The sequence below is a fragment of the Lagopus muta genome, chromosome 19, assembly GCF_023343835.1.
Source record: "Lagopus muta isolate bLagMut1 chromosome 19, bLagMut1 primary, whole genome shotgun sequence".
Classification (NCBI taxonomy): Eukaryota; Metazoa; Chordata; class Aves; order Galliformes; family Phasianidae; genus Lagopus; species Lagopus muta.
The window spans coordinates 1,139,794-1,166,199 of NC_064451.1; the positions used below are offsets into that span (position 1 = coordinate 1,139,794).

The following is a 26,406-nucleotide window of genomic DNA, read 5'->3' on the forward strand; positions in this document are numbered from 1 at the left end:
TGCAGTGCAGGGTGCCCAGGGTGCATGGTGTGCAGGGGGCTGGCGGTGCCAGGGTGTTGGTGCCAAGGGTGCCAGCAGGGCAGGGTTTGCTCTCAGCTCGCTGTACAGCTCAGGACAGCCCATCTCAGCAGCTTCCTGTCACAGCATGCTGGCAGGGGAGTGAGAAACCACAGCCATTCTGCCCTGAGTCGCCTTGCACTGAGCAGGCTGTGATTGCTCTCAAGAGCATCCTGCTGGCACTGTGACACCTGTGGTGAGAGCGGGGTGGGAGAAATGGGTGCTGCAAGGCTGTGCTAGTGCAGAATTTGGGGCACAGTAACAAGGTCCCCTCCTTGGCTGCAGGGTGCTGGGCCCCCAGCAGGATGTGGCTTCTCTCCTCGAGGTACAGGGGGGGTTGGCTCCCCCACCAAGCCAGAAATGCCACTGCAGAGGGAGCTTCTGCCACTGTGGAGTCATTGCTCAGATAGTGGGGGGAGCACAGAGCAATAGTAGGGCATAGGGGAAAGGGGAGGCTGGGGGCTCCTAGTGCCCCTGGCTGCCCTCAGCCCTGCCCAGGCCTCGAGAGATGAGCAGAGCCTCAGGAAATCTGTGCTGTTTATTTCCAAAGCACCCTGTTGTTGCACGGTGGGGGAGGTCAGCATGGGCTGGTCGTGGTGTGCGGGAAGTTCTGTCACATGGCATTGCACAAGGTCACAGTGTGGCAACAGTGGGGCCAGGATGAGGTCCCACGTCCTCCCTGCCTGACATCCTGTTCTCAAGGACCACTCTGCCAATCCCAATGCACCCCTGATGTCTCTGGCAGTGCCAGCCCTGCACTAGGTGTTGAACCAGCTCTGCAGGTTGGGATAGAGGCGGCCCTGGGACAGGTGAGGGTGCACGGCACAGATGGTGCAGATGCGCTCCCTCCAATCTGCATAGAGCTTCACGCTGTACCTCTTCTGCCACACAAAGAACTGCTGGTAGCGACTGGAGTTCATGGTCTTCAGGAAGGTGGCCAAATCCTCCAGGGAACCGAAGTCGTCGACGTGGATGAATGAGTCTGCAGGGATGAACTGCTCGTAGTTGGCCCGGGGGGGGCCCAGCACCATCGGCACGGTGCCAGCCAGCAGAGAGTTCCTCCAGAGCTTCTCAGTGATGTAGTCCTGGTGGATGGAGTTCTCAAAGGCCAGGTAGAACTTGGATTTGGATGTCGTGGGCAAAAGGCAGTCCTTGCAAAGCGGCTTCTTGGCTGCTTTCCCATAGAGGTTCACGTGAAGATACCTGGACAGGTTCTTATAGACTTCAGCTCTCTTCTGAGTCCTGTGATAGTTGCTGATAACCCAGGACACCAAGTTGGTCTTTGTGGGGATGCTCACAGTGGCTGACCGGTTGGGCACCAGCTTGCCATAGGGCATGAAGATGTCCGAGTCCCGCCTGTAGGTCATCACCCAGTTGAAGGTCTGGTTCCATCCTGCTAACGCTCTCGTGTTGGTGGGGGACTCCAGGGACACCCAGACCCAGCCCTGCCCATGCGGTCTGTCCCGGGGCAGCTTGTCCCGGCCCCGCGGGAGGGTGGTGTGAAGGAACACCACCACGTCAGCCTGGCTCAGGAGCCGCTGCTCCGTGCTGAGCCGGCAGCCCGCGATGCCGTACTGCTCACGGCAGACATCCCCGCTGAGGTCTGGGACCTGCCTCGAGGGCCATTCCCACACCAGGACCGTCAGCGCCTTCGTGTGCTTGAGGGCTTCGTCAGAGCTGTTGGGTGAGCGGATGAAGCACTTCAGGTTCCAGAGCACGGTGACCAACAGCCCTGCAGTTACGGCTGCCTTCACACTGGGCCGGCCCCACAACCACCGCAGCAGCAGCAGTGCCCTGGACATGGTGCCTGAGGTCTGCTGGCAGCTCCCTGGACAGAGAAGAGGCCCATGAGGGCCATCAGCTCAACCACCCAGCAGGGGGGCACAGGGCAGAGGGTTGGTGGGGTTGGAGGAGGACTTCTCTGTGCTTCCTCCACCCAAACCCTATGGGGTTCAAGTGTAGCAGAGCGCATTGGGAACCCGGTGACACTGACCCCTGTGTGCCCACAGCACCTGCACCAGGGAAAAGTCCCACATGCAAAAGATCAAAAGGCTATGCCCAAGTCTACCTGGCAGGGCATGAAGAACAGGAGCCATCCTGTCCCCATCACTGCCCACAGCACCCCAGCACTGTCACATCACTCCCACATGCCCCTCCAGTGCCCCCATCTCTGGAGCGAGCAGTGATCTACCGAAGGGCACACAGAGCAGCATCCACCTGTGCTCTGGTCACAGCTGATGTGCACCACTCTCAGTTACACACACAAGGCATGTTTGCCTTGCCACTTGCCTCCCACCTCAATTTCCCCATCTGATGAATGGACACAGTCCCTCTCCACACTTCTCGTTTTGCCTGGGGGGAGTTGAGATTGGGATGCAGCCAGGTTTGCTGCAGCAGAGCCCAAGAGGAATGTGGTGTTCTTCCTGGGGGCTGCAGGATGGAGATATGCACCAGGGATGAGGGGGTGATCTGGGTCCTGCCCCACTGCTGGGGGCAGGGAGCTGCAGGAAATGCCCATACTCCATGGCAAGGCCCCAGCTGTGAGCACACAAACACGATTTGCCCTCAAGACGTTCCTGGGAGCAACTGGCAAGTCCCAAACCTCAAGGCCATAGTGCAGTGTCCTGCTCAAAACTTGTCCTCCTCACCCCGCACCCTCGTGCAGCAAAGGCAGTGCTCTTGTTGGCCTCAGGGTGTCTCCCCAGACCCCAAGTCATCCAGGCTGAGAGCTTGCCAAGGGCACCTCAACGCCCATCCTTTATTTCCAGTGTGTCCCAGGTCCCCAGCCAGCAGGGCAGTGGGGGCTGCAGGCAGAGGGCCCTTCAGCTCCATAGGGCTGCAGCAGAGCTCAGCCCACAGGCGCAGGCCAGGGGTGGCTGCGGGGCTGCGAGGGGATTGCTCAAAACCCCCCCAAGTGTCAGTCCCAGGTGCTGTACAGCAGGACTCCCTGGTTTTGCTGTGTCGGGTTGATGCTGGGTGGCAGGCCATGGGGCAAGCTGCAGAGCAGTTCCCCAGTTCTGCTCCCCCACAGTTCGGCAGCCTGCACTTCTGCTTGTGCTGCAGCCACATTCCTGGCAGGGCTCGGAACCTGCAGGCTGCCTGCTGCATTCAGCACAAAGACCGTTTCCTTTCTGGGGAGCCCCCCCCCTCAAAGCCCACTGGATGCCTCTGACCTACTACTAGCCAGGGGTGCTGGCCCCTCTAATTTCAGAGGGCTGAGGAAGAGGTTGCTCCACTTTCCCAGCTGAGCTGCAGCAGCTTTGCTTTTGAAAATCCCTTCCCTGCTTTGGCCTGCTCGGTCTGTCATGCTAAAATACACGAGCTAAGTTTAGGCTTCAGAAGAAAATCATCATCCGCAGAAGGGAGGGCTGGGAAAGCTCTGCATGCTCTGCACACTGCGTGCAGGGCATGGCCCCCCACCTGCCTGTCCCCGCAGAGGGGACACTGCCCCGCTTTGGGGGGATGCTCTGGGGGCCTGCTGCCAGGCTGGCAGTGCCACAAGTCGATGCACTGCTCAGCCCCAAGCCCGATGCATGGCAGTGCTCGCGCGTGGGCTCACTTACCGGGGAAGGGACCGTGGCACAGCGCGGCACGGCGCAGCCAGGGAAGGTGATGGCTGTCTGGGTGCCACGGGCAGCTGCTGGCTCTGGCCTGAAGTATTCGAGGGCTTCCTCTTTTCTGTGGTTTTGCTGGTTTTGCTGTGCAACTGCCTCTCACAGGGATCCTTCCTGGTATCAGAACTCTCTGAGCACTTCCCCCCATGCAGAACGGGTGGCAGTGTAAACCTTGGATGGGTGTATGCCCATGGCCACATGTGTGCCTGTGCCAGATGGGATCCTGCTGCCCCATGCAGTGTGCTGGCAGCCCAGCAGACACCACCCTCCCAGCTCCCTGTGCTGGATGTCCTGCCAACCACCCTCCTGCTTCCTCTCGTCTCCTTGGCATGGCTGTGACTCTGGGGGATCTTTGCAGAAGAAGCATTTGACCCTTTGTAGGGTTTCATTCTGCAAAGTGGTTTCTGATGAGTCAGCTTTGAAACTAAGAACAAAGAATACCTCCCTTCTGTTGAGCACCTTTCCCATCCCTGCTGCTATCCAGACCCACAATTAGCTGCAGCTTTCCCTTATACTGTCCCTGTTTTGGGGTTTGCACAGTGTCCCCATGTCCTTGCACCAAGGTGCTCTCACAAGCAGACAGGGATGAGGTCCATGCCTACAGTCTGAAGTCTCCAGCTCTCCCACCCTTTGCATGCCTTCTACTCCCACCCCACAGCAGGGGACAGGGAGGGGGCATAGGGTGACACTGGGGAAGTGACAGCAGGGACACACACTCAGCCTGGTCTGAGAAAACAGCAAGATACTCCTTCGGCTCGGACTGAAACCTGCTGCAGCATTTGTGTTCGCTTCAGCCCACTGCAGAGCTGAGAGGGGCACAAGGGAGCCCAGCTCTCATCCTGGCACTGCCAGCAGGACCACCTGGCCCTGCTTAGGCTGGGGGCGATGCGTCCTGGCGAGCACTGGAACCTGGCGATGCCCTGGTGGGCATCCTGGGTCTGCGCCTGTGTTGAGACGGATGTGGCCCAGCCCTCAGCCACCCTGCGTGCCACCCTGCAGTTGGGTTGAAAACAGGATGCCAGCCTGATTTTGGCTCACACTGACTCATCTTGAAACTGTCAGCTAAAGTGGCACCAGCAGCTCCTCTCTGCTCCCAGGCATGGCAGCTGAGGACAAAAGGGAAAGCTGGCATGTGTACGCTCCCATGGCACCTGCACAGAGGGCTGCTCCCGTGCCCAGGTCCATCCGTGCCACTGTTCTCATGCATCTTCCCACCTGGTTGTATCTTTGCTGGCATCTCTGTCTGGGCATCACCTTCCCCCACAGCCCTGGGAGGGGGGGGGGGGGAAATTGAAGGAGAGGCAGGGAGGAGAGCTCTGGGGCACGCAGTGTTGTCCTGTGTGGGCTGGCACTTTTATTGCACAGTGTGCTCAGAGTAGAGAATGAAGTCCCACCACGCTCTGTCCCCCTGAACCACTCCCTGGGCATCCTTGGGATGTTCGAGCAGCTCTGGGGGATGCCCCCATCGTACCCTTGTTCCTTTCCAGCCCTGGGCTCGTAGCACTGCCCTCTGGACTCACAGTGCTGGTGGAGCACAGAGGGCACCACAGACAACAGCTGGCACCAGGCTGGGCACAGCACTGTGCCCCCGTGCCGGGGCGTAGCAGGGCTCTGTGGTTTCAGAGACCTCTGATGCCAACTGCAGCGCTGCGGTTGGGTGTTTTTCTCCCTTGTGCTCTGTTTCCTGTTACCTTTGTCACCCCTCCTTTCATTGTCTCTTCTCCTCCCACATTTCTAGCCGATACCAGGCGCTGCACACCCGAGGCCGCCCCGACCTGAGCACTGCTGGCAGCACTCCCTGCCCAGTGCTGTCCCTGTCCCCAGTACAGGTGGCCTCGGGGTTCCTATCACAGAGAGCAGTGCTATGGCCCAGCTTTCCCCGCTGCTGCTGAGAGCAAATACTGTCGGGGTTTCAGAGCAGGAGGAATGCTGCACGGGCATCCCCTGTCCTCAGCCACTGAACACTGGCCCTGGGAGGTGGCACTTGCCTGGCAGAGATGCCACACAAGGTTTCGCCCAGAAGTTTTTTGAATAATGGCACTTTATGACAGGACAAGGGAAGCTTTTGTGGTGCCCAGGCAGCTGCTCTGGAGCAAAGCCTGCAACGCTGTCACCCTTAGCAACACAACTCGGAGGTGGGCAGGCGAGGCACTCACTGTGCTGCCCTTGGCCCTGGCAGCAGCGTGGGGTTGGGATGGTAGGAGATATGGCAAGAGAGGAAGGGGAGCAGGGGTACAGAAGGGGAGCAGTGCAGCTGAGGGTCACAAGCCTGGCCCCAGAGCTGCCTCTGCACTTCTGCGAACATGAGCAACAGAGGGGGCACCCCCAAAGGCTCGTCCCCAGCGTGGTCCCCCAGGCAAGCCTTGCTGCAGGGGGTGGGCACAGCGGGTCCGTGACACTGCCGGGAGGGAGGGAAGAGGATCGAGGGTCGCTGCCGTGTGACAAAAGCAACCACCAGGAGGAGATGAGTCCACGTAAATCTGCCAATAACGGGTCCCCGGGCTACACCAAGGAAGAGCACAGTCCTGGGCACTCCTCGGGGTGACGATGTGCGCCATGACTGCCACGGGCTCGGCAGGGTCTGCGGCGCCACGGATCCACCGCCACTGCAGCCCAGAGCTGTGGGCGCCCATCCCTGGAGGTGTCCAAGGCCGTGGATGAGCCCCGGGCAGCCCAAGCTGGGGGGCAGACGGCCCACGGCAGGGGTGGCTCTGGGGGCTTTAAGGTCTCTCCAACCCGACCGCGCTGTAGCTGTGCTCCCTGACGGAGAGAGCAGCAGAGGCTGCTGGTGCCCTGCACGCCTCCGGGGCAGACGAGGGTACCGTGCTGTGCATCCCGCAGCGCGGCCGCGAGGTGCGTCACGCACAGCTCTGCCCCGCGCCCCGCAGCCGCCGCAGCGGAATCCCGGCGGTGCCTTTAAGGGGCGTCAGCCGCAGGTCGGAGGCGGTGCTGCGCAGGGCCGGGCCGGGGACGGCGGGGACGGCCGCCTGCTGCCAGCCCCGCCGATCCGAGCCGAGCCGAGCCGAGCCGAGCCGAGCCGAGCCTGCTGCGGACAAAGGCGGCGGCCCGTGCCGGGTATGGCGGTGGGAGGTGGCTGAGCCGCGGCGCCGAGCGGAGCGGAGCGGGGCTCCCCCCGCGGCGGGGCCGGCGTGGCCATGGGGTTCCTGCACCAGCTCCATCTCCTGCTCTGGAAGAACGTGACGCTGAAGCGGCGCAGCCCGGTGAGCGCCGGCGGAACGCCGGGGGCCGTGCGGCGCGGCGGGGCCCGCTGCGGGAGCGGCGCGGGGTGAACCGCGGCCCCCGGCCCGCAGGGTATCCCCGCGGCTCGGGGCCGGCTCGGGGCCGCGGCGCTGTGCGGGCCGAGCCGCGGGGTGAGCGCGGCCCATCGCCGGCGGACGATCTCCTCCCGGTGCCGCGGGGCGCTCCGCATCGCCGTGCGCCGGGCGGGGCCGTCCTGGGTTCGCCGCTCCCTTTGACGCCTCGGGTACCTTCTCCATTTCTTGGCCGGGCTCAGGGGATGAATAATTCATGGAGCGCTGGATGCGGAGATGTGGCGACGTCTGCTCGCCTCGGGGGCCGGACAAAAAGGAGCGCGGATGCCATCCGCGTACAAACGGTGCGGCCGAGGCTCGCCCCTCGCGCCCCGCAGCGCGGACACGCGGCTCAGCTGCAACAGTTGGCTCTCGGCCTCCCCTGGGTCCCACCAGCCTCTGCCCCCCTTCGGCCCGCTTGCTGCCCGCGGGCTGTGCCTCCAGGCCGCGTCTCGGGGCTGAGCGCCTTCCCCAGCGCTCGCTATAAATAGGATTCCAAACCGTACGTGGGTCGGGGCTGCGGCTTCCCCGCGCGCCGGGCTCCTCGCGCCGCAGGAGGAGGGACGCGGGGCTCTGCGCATCCCCTCGGGCCCTCCTCGGCTCCCCGGGAGGTGCCGGTTCCCCGCTATCCGCCCCCGGGGGGCACCGGCACCGCGCTGCCAGACGTCCGTCTGTCCATCCACCCGTTGCGGTGCGCGCAACGCGCCGGGAACCGGATTAACCCTTCCGTGGCCTCGTCGGCCTCCGGCATGCAGGGGACGGGTGTGATGGGAGGAGGGGGGTGTCGGGCTCTGTGTGCGGGAGGCGCGATGCCAGCGGATAGCCAGTCCTCCCCCCCCCGTTCCCCCAGCCCTGCTCGGTCCCCACGGCACGGAGGTCCCCGCGGCCCGGCGCACACGCAGGGCTGGCCGGGGATGGGTGCGGGGAGCCGGTTATTTTTAGAGGCTGGGGGAGGGTGACGAACTGCTGCTCTCGAACTGGTAATGCTCGCTCCTCTTCCCTCCCGAACGCCGTGCAGGCCGATCCTGCAGGCTCTCCTTAACCATCCCGATACCCGCAGGGCTGCGCGGTTGGGCAGGGCTGGGTGAGGCCGTGCTGCAGGCAGGTGTCTGCCTGGGCAGCCCTGTGCATGGCTGAGGGCGATGTCCTTCGGCTGAGTCATCCTTCTCCTGCCCTGCACAGCTGGGGGCTGCCCGGTCCCCATGTGGTACAGCCCGACCCGCAGGGCTGGTGCTGCACTCTCGACTCTCAGTGGCTGCCCTGGCGTGCTGCCCTGTAGCAGGCACTGAGCCTGGTGCTTTTACGGTCTGAGGATTGGGCACCCTTTGGGCATCCCTGTGCCCGTGCAGCCCTCCAACTCAGCTGGCAGTGCAAGAGTGCAGTGCTGAACAGAGCTGCCCAATGCTGGCTGGCCGGGGCAGTGTTAGGCCCTGTGCCAAAACCCAGCCTCAACAGCCCTGCGGCTGCCTGCAGCCTGCGCCCAGCTGAGATGCCCTGCCTGGATCCGGGCCCTGTCTGGAGGTGAACATCTCACAGAGTGCTGGCAGCCCTCAGTGCCCTGCACTGACCCTGCGGAGGTGAGCAGCCCCAGCAGGGTGTTGGAGCAGGATGGGGCTGAGAATGGGACTCCTCCCTGGCTGCAAAGCGGGGAGCGGCCGGGCTCCCACCCCTCTCACGGAGCCACGCAGTGCCAGTGGCTTTGCCCTGCCGGCAGCTGGAATGCGGCACTGCCCTGCTGTGTGCCTCCAAGCACAGCACCTGCTCCTCCCTGCTAACATCTGGGCCACAGGCTTCAGGGGGAGCAGGGCAGGGGGTGGGAGAGGGTTTCTCTCAAGCAGGTGCCTCATGTTTGGCAGAGCTCAGGAGGGCTGGGGCCAGTCCCTTGTTCTGCCACTGAGCTGCTGGTGGCTGTGGGGAAGTCGCCATTATCCATGGCACATCACTTCATGGCCGGCTGTGCCCAGGATACTGCTTTCAGGGCAGATTTTTCCTCAGCCTCTGCCCTTGGCAAAGGCTTGGTTTGTTGACCTGTGGTGCAGCAGTGGCAGGTGCCAGTCTTGAGCAGGGTGGCTCGGAGAGGCACCTGACCTTCTGTGCCATGTCACCTTCTGTGATCCTCTGTTTCCCAGGTCTCCCCAGGAGATGGTTTGCTTTGTGCTTGAAGCCCAGTCTGTGGTGATCGTCGTTTTATTCTTCCTAGGGCAGAATTCGAGGCAGGAGAGGTGCTGTGGAGGTTGCACCTCTGCAGCCAGAAGTGCATGGCCATGGGGCAGAATGCAGTGAGGGCATCATTCTGCAGTGCAGGGGGTGGTTCAGCAGCCCAGGGCGGTGAGGGCTGGAGAGGTGCCTCGACTGCTGGGATGGGGAGCAGAGTTGTGTGCATCCTGTTGAGGGATGGGCTCTCAGATAACTCTCAATAGTTAATTAAACCTACGTGGGGTGTAAAATGAACAGGTGAACTCAAGTTACCCTGGACACAGGGTAAAGCTGAGGGTGTTTGGCAGCCTTTCCTGGCCGCTTTCTGTGCAACTGTGGTTGGAACAGGAAGGCGGCTGCCACAAGACTTACTGGCTTTAAAGTGCCAGCGATGGAAGGGCACTGTTGGGTTTTATTGACATCTTTTTTGAAAGTGCAGGTTGCATAGGAGTTCTGGAGGAGTGGTGAACAGAAGGTGGGGCTCTGGGCGCTGCAGCTTGTCTCCAGTGTCAGCAGGGCCCCAGGGTGCAGGGCAGAGTTGACCCGGGCAGCAGCATGGCTGCTTCGTGCTGCAAAAGGCTTGTGTCCTTCCTAATTCATTGCTGAAAGGCTGGGGAGCATCCCACTGCACAGGGAAGTTGTCCTGAAAAGTCATTCTGACTGAGTAGGATGACCCCGATGCCCCTAGAATCAATGCTCAGGCATCATGCTCTGGCATCCTGCTCCTGACACAAGCTCCCAGAAGCTGTCCCAGACTGGGTGGGAGCTGACATCAGCCCTGGCCAGGGATCACAGGGCTGGGCCCTGCACTGACGCAGGGTGCTCTTTGCCCCCTCTTTGTTTGCAGCCGGTGCCGGAGAGGTGCGGCAGTGCCAGGCAGCATCCCTGTGGGTCACCACCCTCTCCCAGGGGCTGTGGGTTTTGCGCAGCTCTGAATGCTGCCTTGGGGCGCTGAGCTCTGTGATACCCTTCTGGCAAGGACTGCATCTTGACGTCAGCTGTAATACCGTGTTGGCAATAAGCAGGCGTTTGGCAATGCTGTGATTAAAGTTTGGTGCCATCAAAACGTTTTCTTCAGCTTTAAAAGTTGGGCAGCAGGGCATTTCTGACTCCCTCCTCCCACAGGCAGAAGTCATGCAAGCCCTTGCCCCGTTGCCCTGTCCTGGGCAGTCCCAATCCCATACGCTCGCCCTCTGCCCCCAGTGTTCCGTGCCCATAGGCGGTGACCACCATGGCAGGTGGCCCTGCTGGCTGCGGCCCCTTAGCACTGACTGAGGCTGTGCTGGGGCAATGCCCTTCTTATCAGCAGGCCCCCACCTGCCTGCCCCCCGAGTGAGCGCCTGGTGCTGGGACAGGGACGAGGGGGGGTTTTGCAGCCCAGCCCCGTTCCTGGTTTGATCCAGGGAAGGAGCTGAGCAGGAGGTCAATGACCCGCTTTAAAACACACAACAACAAACAGGCCCCTCCTTTTGCCAACAAGGACCAAACAGTCTCCAAGGGAGCCCTGCCTGGTACGATCCCAGTGCAGAGGGCTGGGGGGGCAGCGCAGGGACGGACCCGCACCCATCTGCACACAGAGATGCCATTGTGTGCCTGGTAAACAGGCAATAGGCAGGGAGGGGTGCAGGCAGCCCATGGCAGCTGGACCAGAGGCAGAGCAGGTCGGGATGCCCCTGCCAGCCTCCAGCACAGGGACGGTGACAGCAGGAATGGTACATAGGACCAGGGGTGCTGCACAAACAGGGATCCCCCATCCCTGGCGCTGCTCCCAGGCAGCCTGGCCTCCTTCCTGGGGCATCTTCCATTCCCATCCTCTCCGGACCTTGTTTTTCCATCATCTTCTTTCTCCCAGATCTGGTTCCCAACATAGAGTGGGCGGTGGAGAGGCTTCACAGGATGGGCTGGGAATGTGGTGGGCAGCACCCACGGAAGTAGCCACACAATGGGATAAGGCCAAGAGAGCAGGGGGACAGCTGAGCCAGGTGCCCTGTAACCCAGCCAGCATGGCCAGGCGGCACCAGGACTGAGCGTGGCAGGGCTTTGCTGCTCTCCAGCATATCTGACCCCAGCCCTAAGTCATGATGCGAGGTTGCCCTGTGTGCTTAGATTACCTGGGGTCTGGTCTGGCCCTGGAGCGGGTGGAGGTTGGCTCACCTCGCACTGTGCCTCAGTTTCCCCAGATGTGTTTCCCATTGTCCTTGCTGTGCAGGGCACCAGTGGGGCTGTGGTGTGGTCTCGGCACTCCTGGTGCAAACCAGCAGTAGCTGTGCCTGCATCTGCAGACGGCTGAAGGTGTTGGTGCCCTTCCCAGGGCCTCTGGGCACAGAGCCCAGCCTGGGCCGCTCGTGCTATTGGGGTCAGGGATTCCTGGGGATTTGCTGTGATTCACCATATGCTGCTGGTGGAAATCCTGTCCAGCTGTTGCCTTCTGGGAGGGCACAGAGGGGAGCCCCTGCACTGCCCCAGTCACACCTGGAGATGGTTGCAGCTCCTGACTGGGTGCCTCCTCACCCCAACAGCATCGAGGCCTGCTGCCTGCCTTGGCCCTGCCGCTGGGATGGGGCTGGGGGCTCTCTGGGATCCAGTTGGCCATGGGTAGAGCTGTCACATGGGGTAGGGGCACTTTGGACACACCAGGTCATCCGTGGGGACCCAGCAGGAAAATGAGGATGCCATGTCATGCCAGCTGCTGGCCAGGAGGGTACTGCCAGGAAGGTGTTTGTGGCTCTTCACAGGTGCTGAGCTGTCTTCCCAGTTGTGATGGCCCATCAGTGTCTGTGCTGGTGTCCTGGCACCCATCTACCAGGGACCCACCAGCCTGATGTGCTCCTACCCCGCTGTGCCCCTGGCAGGATGGGGTGGGCAGTTGGAGAAGTGTGGGTGTGTGTGGCACTGTTTGTCTCTGGCAGAGCTGTGGTGCAGAATGTGGGCATAGTGCTGTGCTGCACTGGGATGCACGCAGGGGGTACCGCAGGACCTCCATCCTGGTGATGCCCACACTCCTCCCTGGCGATGGGGTCCTGGCCATGAGCATCATGGTCCATTTGCCTTGTGTCATCTGCAGTGGGTGCTGGCCTTCGAGATCTTCATCCCGCTGGTGCTATTCTTCATCCTCCTGGGGCTGAGGCAGAAGAAGCCGACCATCCCTGTGAAGGAAGGTGCGTGTGAGCGGGTGGTGCCCAGGGCATCCACACCTGGGGGAAGGATGGGGACACGGGGGAGCTGTTCCAACCCCCTGGGACAGCCTGGGGCTGAGGAGGATGCTGACAGCTGGCAGGGATTCCTTGGTGTCTTTGGAGGGGGCAGTGTAAAGGAGGGCCTGCGTACCAGAATGATGGGGTTAGAGAGCCAGAGGCATTCCCAACCAGGGGAGCTCCCCTGGGACCAGCCAAGCTTCCAGATGCCATGAGCAGGGCATTTTTGTCTCTGCCTGGAGGCACTTCTGCAGGCAGAGGGGTGGTGGAGCTGGGTGGTGCCAGGACAGCTGCGGTACCCTGAGCTCTGAGGGGAGACTCTGGGGAGGGACACGGGCTGTGCTCTGCATGTCGCCCAGCACACGGCTGTGGAAGCTCAGAGGCTTGCAGGGCTGGGGCAAAGCCAGCGATGGATGGGGCAGGAACTCGAGGTGCCCTGAGGTGCGCTGGAGGTCATGGGGCCATGCCACCAGGAGGAGAACTGTGTGGCAGCAAGATGCCTGGAGCTGGCCGCCAGGGGAGCACAGCGGGGCCAGGCAGAGGTGCTGGGAGCCGGCAGCTGTGTTCCTGCATGATGAAGCCTGAGCCTTTGTTTCAGGACATGCCGGCGAGGGAAAGCCCGGTGGAGGGCACTGATGGGTGATGCCTTGGTTCCTGCCCTGGTGCTGATGTGCATTCTGTGTTGTGTTTTTTGGTTGTTTTTTTCTTTCTTTTCTCTCATGTTTTCTTTTTCTTTCCCACCATTATCCCTGCCTGCCTGCCCTCCATGCCTCTACTGCATGCTCCAGTCTGTAAGTTGGTTGGACGGGTGGGTGCCTCTCCCCCTCCCCTGCCTTTGTCAGCCAGGAGTTTTGGGGAGACAGAGCCTGATTGGGATCAGCTCACTGTGGTCTAATCAGCACCTCTGTAACCTGTCGCCTTCCTCCCTGGCTGGTGAAGATGAACTTGGGCTGTTGTGCTCAGGGCCCCTCTGCTGCTGCCTGCAGTAGGTTTTTGTTACTAGCCCAGACTGAGGCTGGGTTCAGAGGGCGCTTGGGGCCACTGGCAGCTGTGACCCTGGCAGTTTGGGCTGTGTGGGGCTTCCCAGGCCAGGCAGATCCCTCCGCCTTCTCTCCTGTGGCAAACCCTGCTGCCTGCAGAGTCCAGTGCAGCTTGTGGTTGCCCAGCTGTGCCTGTGTTCACCCCTGAATCAGCCAGGCTCCAGGCAGCTCTGGTCCCCAGCCACCAGGTCCCTGTCCCAGCCTCTGAGCTCTGGGATGGAGCCGGGACATGGCGCTGTTGGAAGGAGCCAGAAGGACAGTGAGATGCCTCTCAGTGATGTCACCTCTCTGTGGCATGGCTGCCAGCATGGGGCCTATCCAGCCTGTGGCTTCATGCTCTGCCTGGCCCTGTCTGCCCTGAACTGGCCCTGTCTGTGCACACAAGCCCATCTTCACCAGCCCTCCTGTCATGGCTGAGCTAACTGCACTGACCTGCCTCTAACTGGGGCACTGGGGGTGGGGCTCGTCCCTCTTGCAGGACCCCTGTCCCTGCCAGGCGCTGCCCAGTGACAGCCTTGGGTCCCCATCAGGAGGGGTTGCTGGGCTTCCCCTGCCCAGAAAGAACTGGGGAAGGCTATGGCTGGTGAGGGCTCAGCCCTGGTCAGGGTGGGTGTTTGCTGTCTCCTTGCTGCTCCTTGTTTTCTCCATCTCCCCCCTTCCCGTGTCTCCATTTCTCACCTCCAGCAGCCGCACATCGAGGCAGCCGGGTGGGGAGGAGGATGGGTCTCAAGAGGGCCTAGGGGTCCTGGGAAGCTCTGGGGGCCAATTCTTTCCTGTTGTATTCCTCCTCTTTCTCTTCCTCTGGAAATCCAGCGGTGCCTCTGAGGTTACTAACAAGAGCAGCTGAGAGGCCGGGGGAGGTTGGCAGCACCCTGGTGGGCAAGCATCAGAAGTCAGCATTGTCCTGGGGCCAGGTGGCCGCTGCCACCCAGAGGGGAGCTGGCACGGGCTGTCGGGTGGGAGCTGAGTGGCCCTGGTGGCGGGCAGGAGCTGCCCCCAGCCCCAGGGAGCTGCTGGTGGGACAGCCTCGGTGGGCTGCAGACTTCTGAGCTTGGCTGCCCAACCTTCCCTTGGGCCTCACTAGACGCGGTGTGTGCTTCTTTCTAAACTGAGTGTCTGTCTCCCTGGTGGTCCCTGCCTGCCCTTGCCTCTCCTCCTTCCTGCCCCTGCCTTCCCTTGCCTCTTCTGCACTCTTACTGGCTCCAGCTTTCTACACGGCGGCCCCGCTCACCTCGGCCGGGATCCTGCCTGTCATGCAGTCCCTGTGTCCTGACGGCCAGCGCGATGAGTTTGGCTTCCTGCAGTACTCCAACTCCACGTGAGTCGTGCCTTCCCAATGCTCTTCTTGATCCCTTATGTGCTCATGCACACACGTGCACATGCATGCTTGAATGCACACCTGTGCACGGCTCACCCGTTCTCACATTGGTGACATCCGACTGCATTCTGCACCAGAAGTTGCAGCAGTGCACATCCTCAGAAGCATTTGGGTGCAGAGTCCCTTGTCCCCAGGGGGTGGGGGGCACCTTAGCCCATTTGTTCCAAGTGACAGCATTTAGGGAGGAGGAAGGGGGTGGCCCTGGCGACACCTAGGATTACTGGCTCTATCCCCTGCATCCCAGGCACATGCATGGGTTTGATGTGCAGCTGCACGGTGCACCTGAGAGACTCATCCCTACAGGCTGCGTGTGCCCCATACCTGGTGCTGCATAGTACTCTGCTCCCTGCAGGGTGACACAGCTCCTGGAGCACCTCAGCGAGGTGGTGGAGCAGAGCAACTTGTTTGACCCGGAGCACCCAGGCCTGGAGGAGGAGCTGGAGTCCCTGCGTCGGCGCCTGGAGGCCCTCAGCAGCAGCGAGCCCAGCTCCATGGAGACCCACTTCAGCAGCCAGGCAGGTCAGTAGGGGTCCCTGCTGTGGGCACCCAGCGACATGGCAGTGCCCAGCCACAGGTCTTTGTGGCAGGGCTAGCTCTGAGATGTCCCTTTGTGGGGCTGGGCCACGTCCTGGCCGCTCACAGGCTGCTCTCACCCCCCTGCTTTGCTTCTTGACAGGATCTAGTTTCACACTGGGGTGGGCAGCTAAGGACCGGGGGGAACTGCACCGCTTCCTCACGCAGAACTTGTCCCTCCCCAATGGCACAGCCGAGCTCCTCCTGGGCTCCAGCGTTGACCTGCGGGAGGTGGGTGACAGTGTGGGGTTTGCTGAGCTCAGTGCTGCAGCAGCTGGTGGGCACCTCCTGGCCCAGACTGAGCCCTGGCTGCCAGACCTGTGGGACTCCTGCTGTCCTGCCCTGTGGTCCCATTCACCCGATGCTGGGGCACTGCTGGCAGTGGGGTCCCTCTGCTGTCAGCATGCTCAGCAGCCCTGTTCCTGTCCTTGGTACAGGTGTACCGCCTGCTGTTTGGGGCCTCTCCTTTGGCACCTGATGACACCCACGAGCGAGACACGTGGGATCGGTTTGGACACGGTGAGAAGATGGCACAGCTGGAGGTGAGAAGCATGCAGGGATGTGGCAGAGCCAAGCTCATCCTCTACATCCCCTCTGCTATGCAGGGTTGTCTGAAGTTATTTGTCTTAGTAGGGACTCCTTCAGGTGGCCAGAGTGGCAGTAGGGCCCCCAAGGTTTCATCCTGGAACTGCCACTGATCCCTCAAGGCAGGCTGATGCCAGTGCCTCGATTTCCTGTGGCAAAGGGTGATGGCACTGCCAGGAGAGGAGGAGAAAATCATTACCCCTGTGGCCCCAGGTGCCCTTGGCTGTGGGGGCAGAGCCCTGTGGCATGCCAAGGATGGTGCTCCCCCAGGTCTGCGTGTTCCTGTTGTCCCCACTGTGGACATGGGTGTCGCAGGGGCATTCGTGTGTGCTTGGGATGGAAGGGGCACTGGGGAACTCCCATGCACCCGGGGAGCCCACACATCCCTATCAACCCTCATTGGTCCTCTTGCAGAAGAGCCTTCCCAGTGGCTGGAAGAGCCTGCGGGAGGGACTGGTCCACAGGGCCCTGCGCGATCCCTCTGCAGCCCTGCAGCGGCCAGCGCTGCTCCGCCTGCTGTCCCAGGCCCTGGGCCTCGCCAGTGCCGCCGCAGCTCCCGCTGGCTCCTACAGTCCCCAGACCTTTGTTGCCGAGATGGAGGTGAGCAGCCAACCGTGGCGAGCCACGCTCTGTGGGGTGGGCACGGCCGTGGTGCATCCACCCCCACGGACAGCTCAGCCACGCTCCCCTCTGTACAGCGCATCCTCTTCACGGCACCGGTTCTGGAGCAGCTGACGTGTGAGCAGAGCTCGGGGACGCTGCGCCGCCTCCTGCGTGTGGCTCCCAGCCAGCAGCCGCTGCTGCAGACGTACCGCGTGCTGGCGTGCAATGGCAGCCGGGCAGCCCGCGAGGAGCGCTTTGCTCAGCTGGCTGCCGAGCTGCAGGACCAGATGGACACCCCCAGGATTGTCAGCAGGGTGAGCGTGGGGCCGGGCCTGGGGGCATGGGGGGGGGGGGTGGGGCAGGGCTGTCCCAGACTACTTTTCTCCAGCCACCAGGGGCTGTGCAGGGACCCTCGACCGGCTCAGGTTTCTGAGATGTACTTCAGTACATGTCTTGGCCTGCCCTCAGCCTGCAGGGACCGTCCCCCTGCCCAGTCCCAAGGCCTGCTGGCTCCAGGGGCGGCTGGTGTCCCCCTCTGGGCACTTAATTCGGCACTGTCTGTTGGATGTGGTGTCCCCAGCATCCTCCATGCTTGTCCCTCCTGCAGGGCCTACCCAGGGTTCCCTGGGTGCCATCAGTAAGCTGTGCACTCCTTAAGGCAGTCTCTGAGGTCCCCCTCCTCATCCATCCTTGTCTGATGGATGTCTCATGTGTCCCCAGCAAGATCCTGCCAGCATTTGGCCATGTTCCTGCTGCCTTGATTGCTGCAGATGCGCTGTGATGAGTCCTGGTCCCAGCTCCAGCTTTCTAACCAAGAAAGGGGACATGGCATCACTTGGCAGCAGGCGAGCAGAGCCACTTCAGTGCCCCGGCCACATGTAATCCCTTGTCTGCTTGTCCTCGCAGCTGCAGCTGGATGAGGTGAACAGCACAGCAGCCCAGCACCGGCTCCGTGCCCTCCTGGAGGACCTTGTGGAGATGGAGAAGGTTCTCCGTGACATGGACATCCTCTCAGCGCTGGCCAGGCTCCTGCCCAGGGGGGCCTGTGCTGCCAAGGCTCCGCTGCCCACAGCCAACAGCACTGGCTGGGCCAGCACCAACGCCACTGCCAGCAACACCACGATGGAGGAGGAGGGTGCCGGGGGGGACCCGGCGGGCAGCGACAACCCCCAGGGGCAGTTCTCAGCCTTTGTGCAGCTCTGGGCTGGGCTACAGCCCATCCTCTGCGGCAACAACCGGTAGGAGGCCTGGGAGGAGAATGGGACCAGGTTGGAGGTTTGGAGTTGGTGTGGGGTTTGCAGTCTGGGCTGTGTTTGCAGGACCATTGAACCCGAGGCACTGAAGCAGGGCAACATGAGCTCTCTGGGCTTCACCAGCAAGGAGCAGCGAAACCTGGGCCTTCTTGTGCATCTTATGACCAGCAACCCCAAAATCCTGTATGCACCCGTGGGTACTGAAGTGGACAAAGTCATCCTGAAGGTGAGGGTGGCAGAGGCCAGGTGCCTGTCCATCCCCATGCGCCAGCCCTGCTGGATGGGCTTTGTGAGACAGGCACTGTGTGATGGTAGGGCTGAGCAGGAGGAGGCTGGCAGCTGCCAGCCAGTGCCTGCAGGGTGGGCAGGGGCCTCATAGTTGCTGGGTGTGCTACAGCAGCGGCCTGGGCAGAGGGTTGCTCTGCCTCCTCCTGCTGCATCACTTCCCTCCCACAGGCCAATGAGACCTTTGCCTTCGTGGGCAACGTCACCCACTATGCCAAGGTGTGGCTGAACATCTCTCCCGAGATCCGAGCCTACCTGGAGGAGGGCAGACTGCAGAGACGCATCCGCTGGCTGCAGCAGGTAGGGTGGCGGTGGGACTGAGCCTGCCTTGTTTTGCCCCAGGGGCAGAAAGGGGATGTCGTGCCCTCAGGCACCCTCTGCTTCTGTATGTGAGGTGCTCCTGGGTGCCCAGCCTGCCTTGGCGAGGACCAGGCTGTCTCCCTGCTCGGTTTGGGTGCTGTCCTGCCATCCCCAGAAGGAGCACTGAGAAGTGTTGGTCCCATCTGTGTTCACAGCGGGGGCAGTGCTGAATGGCAGGGGGTACTCCAACCTCCCTCTCCCATCTCTTCCACACTGTTGCAGTTCACTGCTGACCTCCACAAGCACCCAGAGATCCTGAACGTCTCCGACAATGACCTTCTGCACAGCTTTCTCAATGGCAACTTCTCCCTGCCCAACGCCAGCGTCCTGCTCCAGCAGCTGGACACCATTGATAATGCTGCCTGCGGCTGGGTCCACTTCATGGCCAAGGTGAGGCTGCACCCATCTGTGGGCACGCAGGTGCTTGGAGCAGCACCTGTCACCCCTGGCTGTACTCTGCAGAGCCTGAGAGGGCTCAAGTCTGTTCAGGCATCCCTCAGGCTACAGGGTGGGAGAACTGGAGGAGGGGATGGTGGCCAGGAGCTTGAGGTGGAGATTTCAATGGCAGGTTCCCATCCCTTTGGGTTGAGGAGCTTGTGCAGCCACTGATGATGGCACATGCTGAGGCTTATGTATGGGGTCGATGACCAGACCTGCGAGGGGCAACGGGATCTTACTGGCCTTCCCATCCCTCCAGGTCAGCGTGGACATCTTCAAGGGCTTCCCAGATGAGGAGAGTATCGTCAACTACACGCTGAACCAGGCCTACCAGGACAATGTCACAGTCTTTGCCAGTATGTCCCTGAGAACAGCTCCTATAGAGGGGTCCCCAAAACCGTGTCCAAAGCTGTGCCCCAGGCCTGGGGCCACTGGCTCTGGGATGTTGGCTGCCTCAGTCTGTGTGTCGGGTGAATGAATGACTCAAACATGCCAGCTCTCTTCACTTACCTCTCCCTCTGTGCTGTGCCTTGATCCTGGCCACCGTCCTGGCTCACCACGGGTGCCTGCAGTCAGAGTGGCCCCGCATCCCATGCCCGCATCCCACCCTCAGCCATCATAGCCCTTGTCTTGCTCTGGGCAGAGATATTCTGAGCCCTGGATCTTGGTCCCCACCGTGTCCCTGCCCATCAGTACAGGCTGGCTGGTGCCATCAGGCTCTCTGCCTTTCTGCTGCCCACAGGTGTGATCTTCCAGACCAACAAGGACGGCTCACTGCCCCCACATGTCATGTATAAGATCCGGCAGAATTCCAGCTTCACTGAGAAGACCAACGAGATCCGGCGGGCGTACTGGCGGCCCGGTCCCAACACTGGTGGCCGTTTCTATTTCCTCTATGGCTTTGTCTGGATTCAGGGTGAGTGTCAGCTGCCTGACCAGCTGCCCGTGCCCCTCAGCCCCTGCCTGTGCCGTCCCCTCAGCCTGGCCTTCCCTCCTCCCCAGACATGATGGAGCGTGCCCTCATCAACACCTTTGTTGGCCATGATGTGGTGGAACCTGGAAACTATGTGCAGATGTTCCCATATCCATGTTACACCCGGGATGAGTGAGTAACAATCATCTGGGTGAGGAAGGGCAGGGGCATGACCTTCCCTCGTCTCATCAAGCAGTCCAAATTGGTCGGGACACTTCAGCTGGGAAACAGAGTCAAGTCTGGGGGCCTGAGAGAGACTGCTGACATTGGTAATGATGGGCAGCCAGTTACACTGTGTCTTGAACTCCCTTGCCAAGCAAATGGGGAAAGATTTTTTTCCCCAGTTCATAGCTCAGATGATTTCGTAGTTCAGTAGTTCATGGCTGCAGGGCATCTCAAAGTTTGCAGTACTCAGGAAGAACAAAGAGAAGTGTAGTAAATGGGTGACACATGGATCTGTCAGCAGTTATTGAACACAGTGATCTAAATGAAGCACTGAGACGTCCCAAACCAGTACCCACACCAGGGTAAGGAGGGCACTGGGATGGTCTGCACAGTGCTGCAGGCCTGGCTGCTGGAACCTGAAGGCCTCCACAGAAGGTGTTCCACATTAGAGGAGCTCTGAGAAATGTTTTCTCCTCCTGTGTCTCAGTTTCCTCAATTATCAAATGGAGATGGGAGCAGTAGCTAGCAGGTCAGTGAGGAGCTGCTGAGGGCTGTAGTATTTCCTGGGTGGTAGCAGAGCCCCTCCACTGCCTGGTGGCCTGTTCTCAGGGTCTTCCCAGGCTCCAGTTCTCTCTTCTCTTCTTATACTCCATCAGCTTTCTCTTCGTCATTGAGCATATGATGCCCCTATGCATGGTGATCTCCTGGGTCTACTCAGTGGCCATGATGATCCAGCATATTGTGACAGAGAAGGAACATCGCCTGAAAGAGGTGGGGATGGTGGGGGAAATCCCTGGGGATGAGCTGGTATCTTCCATGCCTGCCTGCCCAGGGCAGCCCAGGCACAGAAACTTGTGCCAAGTTGTGCCCTGTCACCAAGTTGCCCCATGTCATCCCATAATAGTTCCTAGACAGCAGCAGCCTAGAGTCCTGCCTGATAAGGGGTGAGCTCTACAGCCCACAGAGTGTGTTCCAGCTGCTAGGCACAGTGCCAGGCTGAGCTGGCCTGTATCTCAGGAACCACCCTCAGCAGCCAGGGCAGCCTGCAGGAGAGCGCTGACCCCAGCTCAGCCCAGAGCCCCAGTGCAGCACATCCTGCCATGTGCTGAGGCACTCAGCCTGGTGCTGCTGGGATAGGGACACCCACTGCAGGACCCTCGGCTCCCTCTGCACCCCTGGTGCCCCAGGCACAGATCTTACCTCCCAGGGCTCTGCTGCAGCTCATCTCTTTGCAGAGCTGGCTCTCCTGAGCATCCCTGGTGCAAGCCCTGGGTAGCACTGCAGGGAATGGAGCCTGTAAGCAGCCAGACCCTGGCTCTTCAGTGCTGCCCCTAGCTCTCCTAGCCCCAGAGGGTGAAGGGCTGGGGAATGTGTGGGACAGGGGACAGCCTCACTAAGCAGTGTTGGCCTTGCAGGTGATGAAGATGATGGGCTTGAACAATGCAGTGCATTGGGTGGCTTGGTTCATCACCGGCTTTGTCCAGCTCTCCATCTCAGTCACGGCACTCACTGCCATCCTGAAGTATGGCAAGGTCCTGATGCACAGCGACGTCCTCATCATCTGGCTCTTTCTTGCCATCTACGCTGTGGCAACCATCATGTTCTGGTGAGCTGCCAGGCTCCCTCAGTAGGCTCAGGGGCCACCAGCAGTGCCAGGTCCCTGACGGAATGTCCTTGTGCCATGGGGTGAGGGTGCTGGGAGCCCTGTGGTAAGGACTGGTGGAGGGACGCCCCAACCAGGCGATTTGAGGAGTGTCTTTATCACCTCAACACCAAAAGAATCAGTGTGGGTAATACCCTGGTGGGGCAGGATCCTGGGATGGGTGCTGGAGGGTTGGGTGCATCCTTGGCAGGGGCAGCTCAGCCCTCTCATCCCCAGTCAGAGGGTGGTGCTGGGTCCAATCAGCTCCTCGGGGTTGCAGGGTCACCTGCCTTGCAGTGGGGCTGGCAAGGTGACACTGTTATCTCTGCAGTTTCCTGGTATCGGTGCTCTACTCCAAAGCCAAGCTGGCTTCTGCCTGCGGTGGCATCATCTATTTCCTCAGCTACGTGCCCTACATGTATGTGGCCATCCGGGAGGAGGTGGCTCATGACAAGATCACTGCATTTGAGAAGTGCATCGCGGTGAGTTGGGTGCAGCTGTCAGGAGGTACCTGCCCCAGAATTTGCCTCAGGTACCCTATGTTCCCTGCATAGCTACCACCAACTCTTGGGCACCCCACATCTCACAGACGGGCCACAAACTGTAGGCAAATCTGTGCCCATGTGAACTGGCTCTCCATGGGACGTTGGAGGCATCTCCAGAAGGACTGGTGCCTCCCAGGGTGGGAAGCATCTCCATGGGTTCGGGTGGGGCAGAGCTAGATGGGAATTTACCCCAGAGTTGGCATGTGGCTCCTGCTGATGTGCTCCATCCTCCTCCCTGCAGTCTCTCATGTCTACCACGGCATTTGGGCTGGGCTCCAAGTACTTTGCACTGTACGAGGTGGCTGGTGTGGGCATCCAGTGGCACACCTTCAGCCAGTCGCCTGTGGAAGGAGATGACTTCAACCTCCTGCTGTCCATGATGATGCTGATCATCGATGCTGTGGTGTACGGGGTGCTCACGTGGTACATTGAGGCTGTGCACCCAGGTACGTGCAGTCAGAGGCAGTATTGGAGCACCTCCTCACTGGGGATGCTGTCATTTCCTGCCTGTGCTCAGCCCTGATACAACCAGATTCAGCCCAATGTGCCTCTGTGTCCTCTTGGGGGCACCTGCACACATGCCCTCACCCACAGGAATAGGGAACTCCCCTGTTCCTGACAGTTTGCTAGGAGATCTTCAGTCGTGTTTTGGGTGGTTCTGGGTGCAACCAGGAGTTGGACTCGAGGGTCCTTGTGGTCTCTTCCAATTCAGGATAGTCTGTGGTTCTATGTGTCTGTTTACTGTCCAGCTGGAGCAAAATATGGCATACACAGTTGGAGCATTACTCCCTCTCATTGCCTGTTTGAGAAGGAGTCCTGGCTGCGCTGGTTTTCTAGTAAAACTGAAGCATCAGGCAGGCCCATTTCGTTTCACTGCACAGCCCAGCAGCATTTCCATGAGCGCTGGCAGACTGTCCTGCGCTGCTGTTCCTGAGCAGGGAGATGGCCCTGCTCATCCCTATGACTCTCTCTGCTCCATCCCTCGGCCGGCTTCTGCTTGGACACGCTGCAGGGTGGCACTGACTGCACAGGGTTGTGCTTGCAGGCATGTTCGGCCTGCCGCGGCCCTGGTACTTCCCCTTCCAGAAGTCCTACTGGCTGGGCAACGGGCGAGTGGAGACCTGGGAGTGGACGTGGCCGTGGTCCCGCACCACACGCCTCAGCATCATGGAGGAGGATCAGGCCTGCGCCATGGAGAGCAGGAGGCTGGGTGAGCCGGCAGGTGGGGGTGGCGGCCGGGCTCCGGGGCTTGGCCCCTGTTGTGGGCACACAGCCTGTGCGACCCACGTGCTGCATAGCGGGGGGCTGCTGCCCACAGCTCAGAGCAGGAAGGGCCAGGAGCTGGCACAGCCACTCCAGGGTGGAGCTGGGGAGATTTGCCCCCAGGAACCCTGCGCACTGTGCAGCTCCAACTCCTCACTGCCCTGCTTTCACGACAGAGGAGACACGGGGCATCGAGGAGGAGCCGACCCACCTCCCCTTGGTTGTCTGCATTGACAAGCTCACCAAGGTCTACAAAACTGACAAGAAGCTGGCACTGAACAAGCTGAGCCTCAACCTCTATGAGAACCAGGTGGTGTCCTTCCTGGGGCACAATGGTGCAGGCAAAACCACCACCATGTGAGTTCCAACTGTGGGCAGTGTCCTTCTGGTCAGTGATGAGTTGGGAAGGTGCCACAATGGCCATCCTCATTGGGCTCTATGGCTGATGTTGTGCCCAGGAGGAGGTGGTGTGGGTGTGAGAGAGGTGCAGAAGGGGAACAGGTGGCCAACACAAAGCCCTGCACTGATACTGCTCTGCCAGGGCCCAGCAGATACTCTGGGAAGTGGTGATTGGGATTAAAGACAGAGGAAGGCAGGCAAGGTTCCTCACTGCGTTCCTTTTTCCGTCCATCCAGGTCCATCCTGACTGGCTTATTCCCACCGACCTCAGGCTCAGCTACCATCTATGGCCATGATATCCGGACAGAGATGGATGAGATCCGGAAAAACCTGGGCATGTGTCCCCAGCACAATGTGCTCTTTGACAGACTGACGGTGGAAGAACACCTCTGGTTCTACTCACAGCTCAAGAGCATGGCAGAGGAGGAGATCCGCAAGGAGATGGACAAGTAGGCACCCTCAGTTCCTTTTGCCCACATCTGCACCTTTTGCAGAAGCAGGTCCTGCTCTCATGGCTGTGCCTGCGGGGAGTTGTCTGGGAGCAGGGATCACCCCTGCTGCAGCTCCAACAAGTGTTTTTGGAAACTTGGGGTATTGGGCTGGCTTAAGTTCCTTTCATAGTCTGGCTGTAGCTGGGCTGCCCTGACTGCCAAGAGCTGTAGATGCTGGGTGGGAAAGAGAGGTGACATGCTCCCCGCAGGCACAGGCCAGCCCCAGCAGCCTGCTGCTTCTGTCCCTGTCCCCAGGATGATTGAGGACCTGGAGCTCTCCAACAAACGCCATTCCTTAGTGCAGACCCTCTCAGGGGGCATGAAGAGAAAACTGTCAGTGGCCATCGCCTTTGTGGGTGGGTCGCGGGCTGTGATCTTGGATGAGCCCACGGCTGGAGTTGACCCGTACGCACGCAGAGCCATCTGGGACCTCATCCTCAAGTACAAGCCAGGTGAGCAGGGAAGGGCAGAGCCATGCATGGGGCAGAAAACTGAGCGTAGGCTTAAGAGTGGTGGGAAGACCCCTCGCTGTCCTCCTAAGAGGGACCAGATGTGCCTCTCCTGGCTCCCAGCCCAAGCTGTGGCATGGCTTCTCCCTACATCCGTCGCTATGTGGTGACTGAGCCAGGGGTCCCTATGAGACCCTTGGGGAATCAGCCAGCTCCATGCCCTCGTTCCCCACACATCAGACAGCATGCCATGCCAAAGCAGTGCCTGGTAGGGCAGGCGGAGGCTGCAGCAGCCCTGGCACAACCCCACACCCTCTCCTAACACTCTGTGCCACAGGGAGGACCATCCTGCTGTCCACCCATCACATGGATGAGGCTGATTTGCTGGGTGACCGCATCGCTATCATCTCCCATGGCAAGCTCAAGTGCTGCGGCTCCCCACTCTTCCTCAAGAGCACCTATGGCGATGGCTACAAGCTGACAGTGGTAAAGAGGCAGTCGGACACCAGGAACAGTACAGGTCTGTGGGCCCAGCAGGACCTATGGTTTGGAGCATCAGTAGATGGGATCAGCCCTTTTTGTGTCCAGGAAAGGAGCAAGAGGTCAAAACCCAAATGCTCCCACCCCAAGTCTCCATAGGCCACATGGGGGGGCACAGTGGGACAGGACAGTGATGCAGGAAGTGGCACTGCCCAGCCCTGGTTTATCTCTCTGGGTCCCCGGTTTAAACCCTGGATGGAGGCGTTGCCCCCAGGTTCTGGTCGTTGTTCAGACTAGGGGCTGCCTGCTGATGCCCAGTATGGGCAGTGGTGTCCTGTGAGGCTCAGGAACAGATGGCACAGCCAGAGCAGCCGGAAAGCCACCAGTGCCCTGTGATCAGTGCAGAAGGATCCCTCACTGGGGATAGCATGGGCAGGGAGTGGTGGTCCTGGTACAAGGCTGGATGAGGAGTGACCAGTGCTACCCATCTGCCACAGATTCTGGCCAGCCCCACAGTCCTCCAGGCCACTCCTCTGTCAGCCCCTGCTCTGAGCCCCGCGTCTCTCAGTTCATCAAGAAGTACGTGGCCTCCTGCCTCCTCATCTCAGATACCAACACTGAGCTCTCCTACATCCTGCCCAGTGAGGCCGTCAAGAAGGGCTGCTTTGAGAGGCTCTTCCAGGTACCCGAGCCACACACAGCTTCATCACTCACCTTGCTGGCAGCACAAGGATGCGGTCAGTGTTAGGGGTGGGATGAGCACGGTGGGCACAGCACCCCGTGAGACATGGGGAAAACGTGCACGTGAGTACGTGTGTGAGGGGCAGGACATGGCACTGGGTCTGTTCCTGCTCTGTCAAAGGGCATCTCCTGTATGTGCCAATAGCAGCTGGTGTGGGGCAGGGATCCCACCTGGCACTTGCAGTCGTGAGAGTTGTGGTGGCGGTGCTGGAGCCTCCTGCCTTCCTCATTTTCCCTTCCACAGCACTTGGAGCAGAGCCTGGAGGAGCTGGACCTCACCAGTTTTGGGCTGATGGATACCACACTTGAGGAGGTCTTTCTGAAAGTATCTGAGGAAGACCAGTCCCTGGAGAATAGTGATGTGGGTACGG

At 60.7% G+C, this 26,406-nt stretch overlaps 2 protein-coding genes across 4 annotated transcripts in view; one reads left to right on the plus strand and one right to left on the minus strand.

The window, feature by feature from the left end:
• Positions 1 to 193: 193 nt before the first annotated feature.
• FUT7 (fucosyltransferase 7) lies at positions 194 to 3,716 on the minus strand. The gene is made up of 2 exons (XM_048966052.1): positions 3,621 to 3,716; positions 194 to 1,885 (listed from the first exon to the last, which is right to left on the minus strand). The coding sequence occupies exon 2, from the start codon at positions 1,857 to 1,859 to the stop codon at positions 816 to 818; it is 1,044 nt and encodes a 347-aa protein (XP_048822009.1). The 5' UTR covers positions 1,860 to 1,885; positions 3,621 to 3,716; the 3' UTR covers positions 194 to 815.
• Positions 3,717 to 6,622: 2,906 nt separating this feature from the next.
• ABCA2 (ATP binding cassette subfamily A member 2) overlaps positions 6,623 to 26,406 on the plus strand; it is a 33,077-nt gene continuing 13,293 nt past the window's right edge. For 2 of the 3 annotated variants that reach the window (XM_048965836.1, XM_048965837.1), the window contains exons 1-26: positions 6,623 to 6,892; positions 12,243 to 12,336; positions 14,619 to 14,730; positions 15,143 to 15,309; positions 15,467 to 15,594; positions 15,801 to 15,905; positions 16,363 to 16,548; positions 16,647 to 16,865; positions 17,458 to 17,789; positions 17,871 to 18,030; positions 18,261 to 18,389; positions 18,672 to 18,839; positions 19,147 to 19,243; positions 19,630 to 19,803; positions 19,890 to 19,992; positions 20,682 to 20,796; positions 21,441 to 21,631; positions 21,999 to 22,149; positions 22,454 to 22,658; positions 23,258 to 23,422; positions 23,652 to 23,832; positions 24,111 to 24,323; positions 24,621 to 24,817; positions 25,152 to 25,334; positions 25,792 to 25,976; positions 26,280 to 26,400. In XM_048965836.1, the coding sequence (XP_048821793.1) occupies positions 6,827 to 6,892; positions 12,243 to 12,336; positions 14,619 to 14,730; positions 15,143 to 15,309; positions 15,467 to 15,594; positions 15,801 to 15,905; positions 16,363 to 16,548; positions 16,647 to 16,865; positions 17,458 to 17,789; positions 17,871 to 18,030; positions 18,261 to 18,389; positions 18,672 to 18,839; positions 19,147 to 19,243; positions 19,630 to 19,803; positions 19,890 to 19,992; positions 20,682 to 20,796; positions 21,441 to 21,631; positions 21,999 to 22,149; positions 22,454 to 22,658; positions 23,258 to 23,422; positions 23,652 to 23,832; positions 24,111 to 24,323; positions 24,621 to 24,817; positions 25,152 to 25,334; positions 25,792 to 25,976; positions 26,280 to 26,400 (4,147 nt within the window). In that variant the 5' untranslated portion in view covers positions 6,623 to 6,826. Of the gene's footprint in view, positions 6,893 to 12,242; positions 12,337 to 13,160; positions 14,731 to 15,142; positions 15,310 to 15,466; positions 15,595 to 15,800; positions 15,906 to 16,362; positions 16,549 to 16,646; positions 16,866 to 17,457; positions 17,790 to 17,870; positions 18,031 to 18,260; positions 18,390 to 18,671; positions 18,840 to 19,146; positions 19,244 to 19,629; positions 19,804 to 19,889; positions 19,993 to 20,681; positions 20,797 to 21,440; positions 21,632 to 21,998; positions 22,150 to 22,453; positions 22,659 to 23,257; positions 23,423 to 23,651; positions 23,833 to 24,110; positions 24,324 to 24,620; positions 24,818 to 25,151; positions 25,335 to 25,791; positions 25,977 to 26,279; positions 26,401 to 26,406 lie in introns of those variants that run through there. The other variant, XM_048965838.1, reaches the window with a different exon arrangement.

Bases quoted from the DNA above. Each gene is read 5' to 3' on its own strand.
- FUT7 (XM_048966052.1), bottom strand. From the start codon at position 1,859: ATGTCCAGGGCACTGCTGCTGCTGCGGTGGTTGTGGGGCCGGCCCAGT.